Source organism: Numenius arquata, chromosome 8 (assembly GCF_964106895.1).
Source record: "Numenius arquata chromosome 8, bNumArq3.hap1.1, whole genome shotgun sequence".
Classification (NCBI taxonomy): Eukaryota; Metazoa; Chordata; class Aves; order Charadriiformes; family Scolopacidae; genus Numenius; species Numenius arquata.
The window spans coordinates 21,692,504-21,709,450 of record NC_133583.1 but is presented as its reverse complement, the minus strand read 5'-3'; the positions used below and the strand labels follow the sequence as shown (position 1 = coordinate 21,709,450).

Sequence of the window (16,947 nt, the reverse complement as noted above, 5' to 3'; positions counted from 1 at the left end):
TGAGGGCAATGGAACTGGGGCTGTCGCTTTCTCAGTGCCCACGGGCAAACACAACACCAGACCACGAGATTTAGCTCAAGAGAGTGTCAGGTATGACACTGCTTTTCCTCTGGCTCTAGGATTTCAGTGTGAAACTGAAAAAATAAATGCATCGCACTGAGAAAAGCCAGGAGGACAAGGTATTTTTCAAAATGCAATGCTATTTTGGCAGCAGAAAAAAGATTTTATACACGTCTATACATATGTATATGCACACATATGCAAAGCAGTGCAATAACAAGACTGTGGAGCAGGCTTTTAAAATGCATGTTTTACCACTAGTAGGTCATTCCTTTCTTTTCTTTCTAGAAAATGTTAAGTGGGAGCACCAAGAAAGTCATCTATTCTGTGCACATACATGTACTTTAGAAAGGTTATACTGTGTCACCAGCCTACTGACATTAGAAGACAAAAATCAAGAGTTTAAAATAGCTAAAGAAATTTTTAATATAAAGATTCAGATGAACTGTGCGAGTAGAATCTTATGTCAAATGAACACTGGATATCCCAGAAGAGGATGAGTTACTCATTTTAGTTTTGACACAGCTATTTAACGTATCCGATCATTTTCAGTTAATGCAGATGATAGAGCAATTAAAAAATATATATAAATTTAAACTATGCCCATAGTAAGCAGTTTGGTATTCCAAAGCACAAAGTCCATTACAGTTCAATCAACCTAAAAGTTGTAACTATTAGCTACTGAATATCACTCTTTCAGTGTTATTTTTTAAAAACACCTTGAAAATTGGTAGCAATGAAAAGCAGAATCCTGTTGTTTTATTGCTATATTCTAATCAGGCAAAGTTTTAAAACTTTGGATAAAAATGTAGAATATCATTGACAACATACTCTATATTTACCGCACAAGAGTCGCACTTGTGTAACTTCCGGACCTGACCAAGCTATGGCAGCCCAGCTGAGCTGCAACCCACACGCCAATGGGTTTATAGGACAGCTTTGTAGAGCCTTACAGAACAAAAGCAGGATTTGTGGATGCACTTGGGATGCCAGAAACAAACTCCCCAGATTTCTAAACACGCGCCTGGAAAAACGGCAGATGGGAGCACTGCAGGTGACCCTGCCAAAACTTCTGTTATGCTCTAGAGCGTGCACAGCGGGCAGCTACAGAAAAAAAAGGAGCAGGTCTCCTGGGGACGTTTTTAGGATGAAGGGGAGGAAACAAGATATATAATTACACCCCCCACTTCTATTCTGTTTCCAGTGCAGGTACGTAGTCATTAAGAACACACTTACAAAAACCTGAATTGCTGTATTAATTCTTCCCCAGTACCCCATGTTTCTGATACAGACAGGGAACTGCAGGAAGACTTGGAAAAAGCAATGACCCTCCATTGGACCTAGTGTATCATTTTTCTGCAGAATAAATAAACTACGCTGGCTCAAACTTTATATACTCCATGATGAAAAGTTACTCAAATTGCATGTGTCCACCATAGCTCAAGTTTTGCTGTGAGGGGTACAATCTATCTTTAAACTGTCTTTAAAGAAGAAAAGCCTAAAAACCCCTCTAAATTCTTTCTTGTCTTTGAAATTACTAAATAAAATAAAATAGAGTTTCTGTTGTAATCCTGACAATAAAATTTTTGCAGATCTAGAAAATATACCAAATTAAGAGATACTGGTTTTGGAAAACTGTATTGCTTTTTAGGTATTAGAATAGTGACAAAATTTAAAATGTACCATAATTGTCAGATCTTATTTATCCTCCTTCTCACTGATACAGGAGATTGTTATGTATTATCAGTGAAGTTTCCAAAGCAACCAACAAATACACATATCTATACACCTAACTTTTGAAAGATTGTCTTGCACATTAATCTAAAATTCAAATTGCACCAGCACAGGATACTGATCTGATCCAAGATAACCCAGTTAAATGCAGGAAGTCATCAGAGTATCATGAGAATAAGCATCATCGTTAAGGCTAACAATGGTGTTGGTACTGGGAACCATTTGACATTTGTGAAAAAGAATATTCCTTTGGGTCCCAGCGAGTCCTGATAAATTGCTGTGATAATGTGCTACCATCCGGAGGCTTGAACAGTCCGGCAACCAACTCCCGACAGCTCGATAGCCACCTTCAACAGATAGTGGGGAAGATAACCTTTGGTGAAGGAGAAGGAAAACGGGAAGAGCGGATCAGAGAATACAAAAAAGTTAAGATGACCTTCAAATTCTTGTACTGGTTTCAAGTATTTTATTAGGTGAACTTGGAGTTTTTTCAAATAATGTTTACTTATCCTATCTAAAAACATTTCCTGTGTTTCAGACGCAGCTTGAAATATGTAACTGCCAGCAGCAAAGTTTTGGGTTTTTTTAAAAAAATGTGTTGTCAATGTTGTAAATCATTTACTCAAAAGAAAGGAAAAAAAAAAACCAACAAAACAAAACAGAGGGAACTAACTGATTTGTCTGTCGTCTTTCCTGTCAAGATCGCCCTCGCCTTGGCTTTGGTCAGAGGGAAGGACTTTATGTATGAGTCATACAAATGCTTGGCAAGTGCTCGTAGATCAGCAGATTCAGGGTTTAACTGGTCGATGTCGCTGGAAATCTCTGCCAAGAGCTTCTCCTTCTCCGCTTGTGGCATTCGCCCAAACCTGATGGCTGAAGAAGATGACAAGCAATTACTATAGCTACAGTTGCACCTAAAAAAGCATATTTTAGTAGCTTTTTGTGTCACCTTTTGTTATGAGCTCTTCAAATTTTTATTGCAAGAGTACTTGGGCAAGGAAGAGAAAGATGATTTTCTCCAGCAATACAGGCAAACCAGCTGAAGCGCTTTAAAGAAATGTAAACAAACAAATCTCAAAGAGGAAATAATTTATGTGTCCCAAGAGTAAGATTACAGTATCTTGCTTGGAAATGCAAAACTATTGTCAGCTCACCTGATGGTGAAAACCACTGCTTGTACCTCCAATCTAAATAAAATGTAAAGAATCTTTAAGATATTAAAGTTCTGTTGGCTTAGGGGAGGAACCACCGTTCCGCCTTGTATTGTTTTGGGCAAATCACCATATGGATCTCGGATTCCTCATTTGTTTAGAAACAAAATACTCACATGCCTTGCAGGAATAAATTCCTAAATAGTTCAACAGAACTTCACGTGGCAAGTGCTATGAAATGGTACCGAAAGAATTAAGGAACGAGAAAGAAGGTTGTGCAGGGAATAAAAAAAGCCAGAAAAGGCCGAGTTGTTCCTGGTAGCTCTATGTGGATTCAGTATGGAAAGAGCGGGTCATATAGATAGTGCTATGGTCTCACAGTTCCTCCATAGCAAGGTAAGGCAGGGTGCAACCCTCCTCCTATACACTTATGTACTTACTATCCAATACGCTATTTATTCATGAGGGGAGTGACTTGGAAAATATTTCCAATGAGCCATCAAGAGCAAGACTGATTTATCCGATGATATTTCAGTAAACAGAATTTATTTTGTTTCACAAAACCAGAACAGAACAAAAGAGCAGCAAAACAAAAAACAGAAGGAAGAAATGAAGGTTTGCATTTTGGCCTTAAGAGGAAATAGAAATATTATAACTATTTTTTCAGCAGTTAGTGTCTTCCTTGGATAAAGTAAAAGCGCTGTTAAGATCATATGTATGAATGATTATTTAGGGACATTTATTCTGGAAACAACCAGCCACTTTCCTTTTATGAGGGTGCTTGCAATGTGCTGATGGACAAAAATGACACTTTTTTCAAGAATAAATGTGTCCAAAACATAAAATCCATTTATCATCCGCTATGTTTATTGATCAGTTCTCTTCTTTCATGGCTGAAACAAGGTTCTTTTTTGTTACAACTGTACTACATTTCTCTTTCAGCAAACAGTCTCTGAATGATGCGTGCTGTATAGTTCTTATTTGCTTGGGTATTCTTAGTGTCAAAATAGGTAAAAATAAAAATCATCATGAAAGGAGACCTAGATCAATAGGTACAAATTAACATATTCTATTTTTTTTCCCTGAAAATGTTTGTAAATGCTCTTAATTTTTCAGATTGGAAATTTTGAATAATTGCCAACTGCTATTAGTTTTGGATCGTATATACCATACCGTATGTACTTTTTTCTCTCTCATGGGGAACACTAAGTATTCTTAATCCGCTCCTAACAACGGTTTTCAGGGAGACATTGCTGCCAGCCCTCCTTATTTCTGAGAGCAAAACATTTGAAGAAAAATTATTAACTGGATATGAGTTTATATGACACACTACAATGGCTCAGAGAGACTAACACTGTTCAGTAAAGTCATGTGACTGAATGACCATATGGTAATGATAGTGATGTATAAAAAATTGCTATCAAACCAAAGGAGAGATCGTATTTGTACTTAGCGTAGCCTAAATAAAACGACGAGAAAATTCAGCATAACTACAAAGGAATTCATTCAGCTACAGAGGCTTCCATGAACACTGGGAGTCAAGACCATTTTCGTATTTTCATTTTGCAGTTAAAATGGATTCTCTCACTATTAAAAATTCTTATTTGTAGTTAACGCTAATCCTTTGAGATTTTCTTAAAAAACATGTATGGATGTTGATAATATTAAACCTACAATAATAATACCTGCATTTTAGACACTCCTGGAGATGTAAAATGAATGAAGTGTAAAGTAATTAGTGAAGTAAACAGGGTGAAAACCCACTGAGAATACCTTATAGCATTTACAAATATTTTTTTTGGTGATACTTAAGGACTGATTCAACAAAAAGAATCAAACTTTTGTGAACATAATAAAGCTAAAGTATATTATTACACAGATATCCTAAGAAGTTGTTACAGGGACCGCAAGCAGAACTAAAATGTGGGGTCCAGAAGGTGTTAAAGTAATACAGCTAATGGAAGTGTTAAAGGTTAATTAGAAGTCCATGTTGAACAGTGTGGCTAGATATTTATTAAATTCATATTTTTGTTTAAAGCTATTATGTTCTTCACTAAACTTGGTTTCAGATTTAATATTAAATATTAAATGTGTGGCATTCATAGGAGTATGTTTTATGATTAATTTATCCAATTTGAAAATGTGTATTTTGCAATAACTTCATCAATGGAAAAAATCTGGTGATACTTTGATGCTTCTGATTGGGTTCCTGCCAACAAATTCAACTCCTCCTCAATGCTTTTTTTTTGAGGAAGAATTTGCAAACTGAAGAGCTAAATGAAGTCTAGCAAGACTTCTCAGGCTATTACAGTGCACCTTTTAATCTGGAAAGAAGGCAAGGCAAATATTAGCCTCATATAAAGGACTGTAAATAAGAAAGGGAGATGGGGGTTGCCCATGTCTCTAAAATGTTGATTGCTTTCAGAAATACGGGGAGCGCAATTTATTACAACCTGAAGAATTCTTCACACATAGTAAGAAACACTTAGGAACTCTAAGGAACGTGTCCTTTGAGAGATTTTAACAATCATATCAGGAACCAGTTGCTTTGGACCAGAAAAATGTTTTGTTATGGTCAAACCTACTTTGATATTTTATATGGAATACATTTATAACATTATATATATAATATCTTTACAGTATGTTTACAATAAATTGTGCATCCCTAATGGCCTGATATGAATTCTGTAAGCTCATTCTGTAAGCATAGTAACTTTTTAAGCATTATGGAAATGGAGCTTGACTGAACACCAATCTGAGACATGGTTCTGTTGGGGGCCTTTCCTTGAGAGCTGCGGTTTGCAGAAGCGAGTTTATAATCAGGGATCTCACTGGCATAAGGCTCCCTTTCATTGAGGTTATTTTTACAAGCGAGGGATAAAAAAAGGGGGCAGTATATTGCTTCCCCTTCCTATGTTTTAATATTAACTTAGCTTTAAAATAGTTTATACACTTCTCCAAGGCATAAAAAACAATAGGAATTTGTTTTCTCTCTCCCCCTACTCCTTTTGTTTTTCCTTCTTCTCCCCTGCCTTTTAATCAAGGATCTACCAGAACATTTTTAATAATATACCACAGTGTATATACCAGCTATGACACTGATTACTGAAATAGAATTGTTTAATGTAGAGATTTTATTGAAAAGATCAGGGATTTTCAAAACAGAGATTGTTTGGGCGTTAGAGAATAACTGACTAATACAATTGTATTCTTTTAAAGAACAGAAACCAGACTGGGAACATCTTGCTAGAAATTCATACCTGGGGGAATAGACTGCTGCTTGTTCCCTTCAAGTAATTTTGCCAGAATAGCGGGGGATAGGTTATTTTTAAAAACTTGTGGCAGTTTTCAACATAACTGTATCTATCTACAGTTGCACTGATAGTGCCGGTATAAAATAAGCTTACTTTTAGTTTTGAGTACAAAATGACAGCATAGTGTGTATACTCTGTTTTCGAAATACACCCCTTCTTCTATACCCTGATTCCTGTGCAGGCTCTCTTGTCTCCTGTCCAAGAGTCTCTTGGAATGTAAAATTACAGTATTTGTGCTAGAAATTTGGTATTGCTAAACAATGTATTTTTGATAGTTCTCTGTTAAAAGTTTACAATAACACTGGTATAGAATTTATAATAAATGTGTTTATCTTTGTGTTCATTTTTTAATAGAAAATAAGATTGACTAAGGGTGTTCCAGAATCATGTTTCTGGTGTGCTTATCTGTCCCCCAAAAAGGATACCAAATTCCCTTTGCAAAGCAGGCATGTGTTATAAATATAATGTAAATAATACAAATATAATAATAATATTAATAATATAATATAAAACTGTTTCTATCTATAGTTGATAGTTCTAGATAGTTGATAGTTCTAGAGTAGGTGCCTTCTTAAAGTTACCATTTATTTTGCTTGTGATGGTTAGGCTTATTTTCCTGAAAAATGCTTTGAGGTCTCTGCATGAAAAATGCTATAAACCCCAAATATTATTTATTACTTTGCTACTTTGCTTTGTTTCAGTGCTCTTCCTTGTTGGAGTCATATCTCATTTTTTGTTTCCATGTGTTTGAGAATTTGTGCTAAATTTTATGAACGCGAGCACCCTTATGCATAATCTGTTTTGGAGTTACAGCCCAAAGACATGGAAGAAGTCTATGTCAAATGGTACGTGATTAAAGCTGCATAGGAATTTGCTATATATTTTTAAGGAATATTTGGCATAGGTTTGGCACAGGGTCTCATGATGCTAATTTTTCTATGAAGATTAGATTCCTGGTTTCCTTTTAAAAAGAGATTATTTTAAATTCCTCCTGTGTAAATGAAAAAGGGGGAAAGAAAACCCCACAGAAAGCAAAATAAATAAACACTACTGCCATAGGTAACATTGAATTATATGCAAACATGGTAAAATGCTGAGATTACTTCAAAAGAAACTTAGCATATATGTTGTTATATATTAAACTAGGTTATAAGCAGATTTCCGTCCTTGACCGCTTGTATCCTGCATTCAGAACTGAGTTAGGTTTAACAGACAAAGCTTACTCCTAGCACGGAAAGCGATTGCATCAACGGCAACTCAGCTCAATACTCATGTTGTTATCAAAGAATGCACCAGCTGATTAACTAATCAAAGGGGTACAGCAGGGTTATCTCTGACTGCCCTAAAAACACTCCTGGTTGGTTTAACAACCCGCTTGAGCAGGATTGCCAGCTCTCAGATCACATCGCTGCAGCCAAACAGCCACCAACACCAGCAGAGTTTGCGCTGAGCCAGTAGGACCAAGTCTTTGAAATACACGAACGGACTTCACTAAGAATGGAAATGAAATCCAGGCACTTGCTCTGACATGCTCTGGGCAATCCTGCTTCAGCAGGGGAGTTGGACTAGATGATCTTTATGGTCCCTTCCAACTCTAAAAATTCAGTGAAATTCAGTGAAATCTTACAGGTTTCTGGACTATACAAAACCTTAAGGTGTATCTTCTTGTCTACCATCAACATCAGACTTTTACAGAAAATAATCTGGCAGCAATGAAATCTCCCAGGAATCTCATAATATTTTCTCGTGTTTAGTGTGTGAAAATTGGGGTAAAGTTTGTTATGCATCTTTATTTTTGTATGGATTGTACATTTCTTAGCAATCTATCATTCCTGCATGTGTTAGTTTCTTTCTAAAGGTGTGGTTTTTAGGATGGATTAACAGCATTAGATCTTTCATGATCCACTTTTAAACACGATCCTTATTTCATGAAAATATGTTTTGGAAGATTTCTGATGCAATTCATTAATTATGAGAATGAAGTTTCCTAAATATAAGGTGATCAGGATCCAAAAATATATTTTGAATATAACAATTTGCTAACAACATAAAGCTAGAGAGTTGCGAGTCAAACACTCCTATCTTATAATTTGATAGGCAAATGGATTGTTTTCAATTTTATTTTTTTTTAAAGAATATATTTGTTAAATATTATAATAGTTGCAGCAGATTGTGTTCAATGTTTATTAGCATTGCAGGCAAAATTTGGGGTAAAATTCAATTTTGTAGTACTAGTAGTTTCCTTTTGGATAAGTCATTGTCATTTTCAGGGGACTGAGACAAAATTCAGCAAGAAGTCAGGCACCGGGATGTTTACAGAAAATATTTGGAAAGTGGGATTTTGGGCAAGAGGATAAGCAGGAGGGATTGGTGAGACTTACAGAGGTTAGAGTGGAAAAAGGAGAGTTCACAGTGTTTCTGATGGTTGGGGAAAATTTAAAGGATGGGTGGCGTGATCTTCCCCCTTTTCTGCTTCTCTCTCCACATCCCTCCTGTGTCTCTGGCCTCATCTTCTATTTCCCTGGAGCATTTATCCTCCTTTGCTACTCTGTCTTCTCTCTCCTCCGCCTACCCTCACAGCAGGCCCAGCTTCCTGATCTCCTGGGAGCCTGGGAAGTGGCACTGGGGTGGGAAGGGCAGGGAGAAGCCAGTGCCCTGGCAGAAGACACGTGGAAACATGGCTTCAAGGCTGCAATGGTGGAAGGGCTTCAGGTGGCAATTTCTTTCACAGTAATAGAAGATTGTGCAAGTTTGGGCGTGTGCCTGCAGCTGGAACGTACGATCTTTCTCTCTCTTTGCTGGGGCAGTTATTTATTCACTTGCATTTACAGTATTCTCCAAATGTCAGTGATGTAAAACCTATAGTGGATCTAGTAAGACACTACATGATACATTATATTCTTTGCCTTTTTGTGGAAAAACTAGGATATTTATCCTTACACCACATTTTATGGCTTGGAGAAGTCACCACAATCGCTTACAGACTATTGTGTATAGCTCTCTACCCTTCTGATTGTCTAGATTATTTCTGAGCATAAATGAGTCCCTAGATAGACTATAAACACAGTTTCTTACACTAAAAAACACAAGAGAGCCAGGGTGGATACCTGGCTGAGTTTAATGGAGGCATTGAATAATTCACTACTCCCAGAACTGATAATAAAGATATATTGCCATGTGCGCTCTTTTTCCCATTACAGTTGTTGGTTTTATATAAATAGTACTTCTAATAGAAGAGAAAAAAAAAATTAATGAAGTTTCCAAAATGAAAGAACCAAGCTTCTGCTTAGTGGTACTTCAGAATACAATCTGAGCAGTTAAGGGTTAAACACAGAGCAGCACTGTGGCTAGAGAAGGAAAGGAAAACAATATTGAAAGCATGAGAACACTACTGTCTTTTTTAACCTTCAGCCAAGTGGTATGTAGCGTTTATACGTGAAAAAATGTGGCTGTAGCTGCTAAGTATCTCCTTGCATTCCCCATTTGGTGTTTTTTTTTGTTTGTTTGGTTGGTTGGGTTTTTTTTTAAGTGCCCTATTCATTTTGCAATAGTCCGTCTATGCAAAGAGAGTCATAGACTGGAACTCTGGGGCACAAATAATCCACATTCTGATTCCAAGCATTTAAAATTCAGAGAACTTCACTAGTCAAATGGATGTACTTTAATCTGTAGATGTAACGTAAAAGCGTGTCTCAGTGTCACTGATAACATCCAGTGTGGCGTTTCTGCATGCTTCTTTATATAGCCCTGTGTCTTCAAAGGCAAAATTTGGTCCATTTTTATAGATTTGTTTATTTATAAATGATGGAGGAATGAGGGTGTTGTTTCATGAAATGTACTGTAAGCAGAGTGGGCAAAAAAAAGGCAAATGTAGAAGCCAAAACTTGAATACAGAGACTACTACCTTGCTGATGGGTGAACTCACAGTGAGAGCGAATGAAAGCGCTCCTTCAAGCCCTGGGACAAGTGGCTTTGCCCTTTCCCCTTCCTTTCTGTGCCTCCCCCGGACACCCGTACCCATGACCCCTGCTGGTGCCACAGCTTCTGCCTTGGCGGAGGCTGAACAGGAAAAAATGGCAGGTGAAATGTTCATTTTAAAAATATTTCTCGGGCCCGTTATGTTACTAAGCCAGAGAGAACGGTCTTGGCCTTGCTCTTCTTGATAGAGCTGCACATGGTTCCCATTGACATAATTGGAAGCCGTGTTGCTAGGTTATGAGAGAATTTGGCATCCACCTTGAAAATAATAATAATAAAACCTCCTGAATTACTATAAAAATACCCACAGTAGCATTTCAAAATTAGATTTATTTTTAAGTGTTACTGTTGCATCCCAGGAACTTGAAAACCATATTTTCTATTAGCAAAACATTTCCCATACCAATTTACATTCACTGCATGTATTAACTTCGCAAACCACAGTTAAGCTTTCCTCTTGGGGACAGTCCACTCATATTTTTTTTTTTATACTGAAAATAATGAAAGTTCTAAAAAAACCGCAGAGAAATTATTTTCCCAGTCATGTTTGCAATTCTTTACCCTTAGAATTACATAAGTCTCTGTGTTATGACATTTAATTCCTGTTTTTACTCAACTTTGCCAAAGCAAGGCAGCAAAGAATCTTCATTATGTCTTTCTGTCCAAACATTCGTAAGTAAGTATTTCCACATGAATTGATATGTTAATTTTAAAGTTCTGAGGGACTTTCTTCTAAATTCAAGAGAGCGGCACCGTGATATGCGCAGCGCTGTCTGCTCACCTACCGCAGAGAAGGCAATCGCAGGCCCGTACACAGTCACAAACACCTCTGCGCTCTAAGACTAGGGCACACTGAACACGGAAGCGCTGCTCGCGGGTCATGGATGGGAGGGGACACGCACCTCTGGATGGAGGAGAGCTCAGGCAGGGCGTGTGACACAGGAATCACAGCTACGCACACTGTACGATGAGAGGCCGAGAGCTGAACGAACATGCTAAAAACGCTACGCTCCTACTTACCACACATTGGCAGCTAGGCCCAGAAGTGGGTAGCCTAGGAAGGAGGAGGAGGACAGGGTTTTTTTAAAACAGTACAGGGTCTGGCCCGTTCACTTAAAGTATGAGGAAGTGGTAACTTAGGGATGCTAACAGTCCTCGCTAAGTGTCCCATGCATCAAATTCAAGTTGTTATTATTCACAAACTTCCAGTAAATTCTCTAGTCCGTTTTTCATCATTCCGTTTTCCACTTAGAAGAAAGGGATATTGAGCAAAACAGTCTTGTCAGAAAATAAGACAATGAACTGAAAACTAACAATTACACCAGGAATATGTTCAGGAAGAACAACCAACAGTGTAATGAGCAAGAATGACGGAGAGTAAAACCAACTCCTATGTTATATTATGTATATATCGATAAGTGCAGATCTCTACCTCTCTGATTTTAACATTGAAAGTAATCTCCAACCACACACATCATCTCCTAAACTCAGAGGCAATCTCCAATATGTATTTCTAAACTGCCTGGTGTAAAGAAACAGAGGACTCTAGGTGTTAAAGCAGCACATTCAGTAATCACATTAATGTTCCATGTTATTTTTCAGATGAAACATGATTGTTTTAAAACATGCTTTGTGCACTTACCATTATGTGACATTCCAACAGCGAGGCATTTCTGAAATCTGCAGTATTGACATTTATTTCTGCTTTTCTTATGGATGCGGCAATTAAGATCACACCTGTCATAAATTAGCTTTAACCTGATCGTTCTTCGAAAAAAGCCCTGGAGTAACAGAAAAGCATACAAAAGGATGCAAGAAACTGCCAGTGCCATTGGCTCACGTCTCTATACATACAAAGCACCTTTCTGTATACACGCTGCGCCTAACTTTGGTTTTGACAGATTCCTTAAGGATCAGACTCTCTGCTTATCGCTGGGCTCCTGTGCTGATCCTAGTGCCATTTCCAAAAGATTTATTTTCCTTTTTGAGCCTGAGTACTTAAAGAGAATTTACATTCTTTCATCTATTCTATTTCTTTGTTTTTGCCAAGTGCTGAACTAATTTTGCAGGAATGAAATATAATTGCATAATTGACAAAAGTAGAAGAAATGCAGAAAAAATTCAAATAGATCAGTAACATTATAAAAAAGGCAAATTATATTTCAAAAGCCTCCCACATATACTGCATATACTTTGACTTAATATGTGGAACAATTTAAAGACACAAAACTTTTTCAAAAAGCACAGATCTCTTATTTTACCAGGTGATTATTCAGATGAAAATAGAAACAAATCTTACTTCAGAAAGAACATGTTTGTGACAACCTACCTTACAGCCCTCACAGGCGTGCACACCGTAATGGAATCCAGAGGCCTTGTCCCCACACACACGGCACTCGATAGCCATCAGGGAGTTGGAAGACTCCTCGTGAGGTTTATTGTACAACTGAACCTTTTCTGAAAAATAGGGTGGGGAGGGAGGCTCCAATTTGATTGCACCTGTGTATAGAAAAGATGTAAATGATGAATTCAAACTATAATACAATACATAGAAGCAGCAGCAGGCTTGGTATCTTTAAATCAATCATTACTGGTCATAGAAGAAAGCTGTGACATTTGACACTTTACCATTACATCAGATCACGTCTCAGGAGCGGTGACAGACATAGTACTACAATAAGGTGAATGTTTTTCTTTTCCAGACTGGCTACACTTTACAAACTAGAAAGTTTTCTTTCCTATATAAACTTGGAACAAAAAAGAAAAGTAGAAAATTATCTAGGTAAAGACAAAGAGGATTTATCCTACCTAAACTCTGCTGCACGCTCTAGCTTGTTATTACAGTAATATGGACATTTCTAATTAAACAAAAGAAAAATAAATTATTATCTGGAAAACTGTCTTTGAATTTATTTCATAAATAACCCAGAGGTACAGAGCACCTGCTTCCCTATACAACCAAAATTAAATACCTCAATTTTCCTAGCAAGAATTCCCTGCAAGAATTCGTGTACATATCACTACCAACAAAAGTGATCGCAGTAGGCTAAGCAGATCTTTAAAAAAGTTCCAGGCACAGCATCCTCATGTTCCTACTTTGAGCAGGAATGTAGTAATGACTTAGTTAAGAATAGGCACTTCCTTTCTTACAAGGAGAGTTCTGTGGCCTTTTTTTAAACTGTAACTGGTGAAAGAGCAGCGTTTGTCATAGTACATCAGTAACACCAGCCCATGAAGCTCCAAGGTGATGCCTGCATTAGGAACACTGGTACCAACATTGTGACTCAGATGTAGCCAATATTTCTACACCATCAGTTTCTTAGGCTGTTTGGAATTTAAAAGCTACTCATATTAATAATTAATATGCTATTTATGCTGGGGCATTTTTTAACATCCAGGATATTTATCCTGCATTGTGTGCACAGAGCTTCAAAGGACAATTTACACACAAGATACATGAATAGGAGACCGGAGGTTTGGGAAACAAATGGTGGGGTTCATGTTTCTAATAAAAATAGTTTAATGTCATTTTAGACACTTTATGATACCTTGTCTAATCCCCAACTACTGCTCTGGAAAGGTGAAGGTCTGCTATATGTATTCTATCTTTTCTGTCTGCCCTGTAAGAATATCTAGTGGACATCTCTGATGATACAGGATACCAGCATTTAAGCATCTGAATACTTCTAAATTCTTTTGCTGATAGTACACTTTCCAGAGAATGAAGCAAATATGAACATGAAGGAAATACTAAAAAAAAAAAAAGGAAAATTAAAAGCATACTTTGGCAGTCCTGGAGCTTGATATCATATTTATAATCAATGCTTGTCTGATCAGTTCTTGCAAGAGGAATATCTTCATAGTGCGGTGAAGAAATGCTTGAAAAATCAACGGTGGTAAATGGCTTTATGTCAAAGGAATGTGTATGGTCATCCATCACAGACAGATCCACTGGACTAATTCCAAAATTAATGGGCCAAAACGGCATTTCTGTGTCAACCATTGTAATCCCTGAAAACAAAAAAAAAAAGAAACAGACATTTTAAAAGCAGCTCATTATCCCTGTAATGAATTCAGGCCCCAGCTGAGGTCCAGTTGTCTCATGTCCAAAGGGCTGAGATGCAAACTCGTAATCAAGTGTAGGTTTTTAGCGGAACGTTTAGACCCCATCTATCATTTGGCTTGAGTTTGTCACCATATAATGCATTAGGCTATACAGTAACATTGCATGGGTAACACTGGGCAGTTAAACCCAGCTTTCAGGTTCCTCTTAGGAGGGCTTTGATGTCTCACATCAATGAGATCTGCTGGCGCCCAGGGCTGGGGCTAACCTTGGAACAGAATCCTGGCTGCCTTCGGTACGCTGCTAGACTGAACTGATCCTGTCTGTGCTTCAAACAGATCTCACAGAACAAGGGGTAGATGAAGGACTGACAAAAATATATATGGGAAAAATAACCTTCTCAATAATTATGAGTGGCCAGATGAGATCTAATTGCACGTTGATAGTATATTTTATAGAACATTTATGTGCTTTAGTAAGCATTCAAGTCATTAAAAAAACCAACAAACAAGTGATGTGAAATTAAAGTGCCATAACTGGAAAAAAAAAAATCACTTTTTTTTTTAACAGACAGATAACATTACTTTAATTGCACCTCTCAATAGCATGTGTGTGACTAGAACTAGAAATCTGCCACAATTTTTCAGTTTTGCAAATTCTAATCATCATCCTTCCCACACGCCTGAGAATCATAAAGGTTTTTATATTAAGGGGAAAAAAGTAGTACTTGGTATTAAATAGTGGTGGTTTCCTCCAAATAACTGGAAATATTTGAAAACTTTACTCATTCAAGTATGTAAAAATTTTTATCACAGAGTCTTAAACCCAAGGCTCAAGGAAATTTAATCTATGACTTTCCGAATTCCATATGTGTGTACGCAGATCTTGAAAGTAGTAAACAAATAAAAAGCTTCGTTCTGCAAAATCTTCAGCAAATCGAGTGAATTTAGACTGAGACATGTTTTTCTGAGTCCTCTCCTGACACTTAGCTGAACCGAAATCCTTGATTTAGACACATTTCAGCTATGAAAAAGTCTGTAAGTAATGTAAGTACAGCAAGTGTAAAACACTCACTGTTTTATAGCTAGGGTCTGTCTTTAATTTTCCATGATTTATAAAAAGAACATTCTAATCTAAAAATAGAATAGATTTTATGTAACTAAAATAACTTGGTCACTTTGGCTGTTTAATTTGGACTTTAGACCCAATCAAGTAAGTAGCCTTTAACCTCTAGATAACGGGAACTTTGATTTGATCTATTTTGAATCAAAACTACTCTGTCACACTGCAAAAACTGCTGTTGCAAAATGAATATAATGGAACAGACCCGCTCTATAATTTTGACGTCATCCTTTGTTCTGCCAGGCCTAAGGTAAGTAAACCAGTGACTCTCCTCCCCATCAGCTCTGCTGAAGGGCTAAGGTAGTAATGGCTAGAAATGGTTACAGTTCTCTTAACCTTTCCTCAGGAATGTCACCATCGTTCTTCCACCTTTTAGGACTCATAGCACAATCCTCCAGTTCTTCTGCCTTCAACACTGACAACAAAGGTTGTAAGATACATTTCTTATTCTTAAATTTCAGATAAGAAATTCTCACTGCAGTGGGAAGAAAAGAGATGCTACTGTATCCCACGCTGCACAACACACATTGCCCCTAGTAGAGCAAAAGGGGAACCCATAGCTCCTTCATCCTGCCACTCCTATTACGATATGCCTGATAAAGTAGGGTTCTGTAAAGCAAAGATTGTTTAAGGGTGAACTCTTTGCAAGGTCAGCCTAAGGGTCAGCCAGCCGTCTGCCTTCCCAAAGCCTTCAGCCGTTAGATGGGATGAACAGACTCATGTTATCCTTAATGAAAGTAAGATCTGCCTGGAGCAAACAACAGAATTTCTAAGAGCCACAAGTGAAAATTATCTAGTAAAAGTTGTTGTCAGAGGAGACAAAAAGAGGTTGTCAGAGTAGCTTGGTGTAATATAGTATCTTCCAAATAGTCAATTTTTCTGTAAGCATGAAGTGCAAATCCCTGGCCATCAACACCAGGAACTGTCTTCCTTAAACAGATTTTGAAATAAGGCAATAAAATAGAATAGACTCCTTTTTAAGGGTCCATTTTTGTAATTAACGAGACACATCATAAAAAAAATAAAATCAACAGACATCTAGAACTTAAACATTGGCTTACATTCCTTTAAGCAAGTAACACTGAGAGTTATGTCCACTTTGTACCTGGAGGGCTGCCGAAAGCATGCAGAAGAAGGACTCCCAGAGCATGGAGCCCAAGTTCATCGTGAGGAGCCCACAGGACTCAGTATGCGCAGGTGCACCCGTGAGGTCACTGTCTGGCCAAGAAACAAGTGCAGGTGACCACGGCACCAGAAGGCAGGAGCACCCATAGTGACACCTGCCCTTGCAACGACACCCCCCCGCACTAGAGAAGCTGCTGAAGAGGCTTGAGTGCATGCTGCAGGGAAAGCGCAAGCTTAAGGCACTCACTGAATAGAGATACACTTTAAAAAAAATGAGATCAGTGGCAATTGATTATTATATACAAAGCAGATGGTAAAACTAAACAGTTTTCCTGCATCATCCATAAAAACTCCATATTCTCACAATCTTGAGGTGCTATCACTTTGTATTATCAATTTA

General features: G+C 37.5%; 1 protein-coding gene across 1 annotated transcript in view; it reads right to left on the bottom strand.

Moving 5' to 3' along the window:
- The window catches only part of PPARG (peroxisome proliferator activated receptor gamma), a 60,066-nt gene that overhangs the window by 11,917 nt on the left and 31,202 nt on the right, over positions 1-16,947 (bottom strand). The window contains exons 2-5 of the mRNA XM_074151307.1: positions 14,021-14,248; positions 12,567-12,736; positions 11,880-12,018; positions 2,468-2,667 (exon numbers count right to left, since the gene is read on the bottom strand). Coding sequence (XP_074007408.1) covers positions 2,468-2,667; positions 11,880-12,018; positions 12,567-12,736; positions 14,021-14,240 — 729 coding nt within the window. The 5' untranslated portion in view covers positions 14,241-14,248. The remainder of the gene's footprint in view (positions 1-2,467; positions 2,668-11,879; positions 12,019-12,566; positions 12,737-14,020; positions 14,249-16,947) is intronic.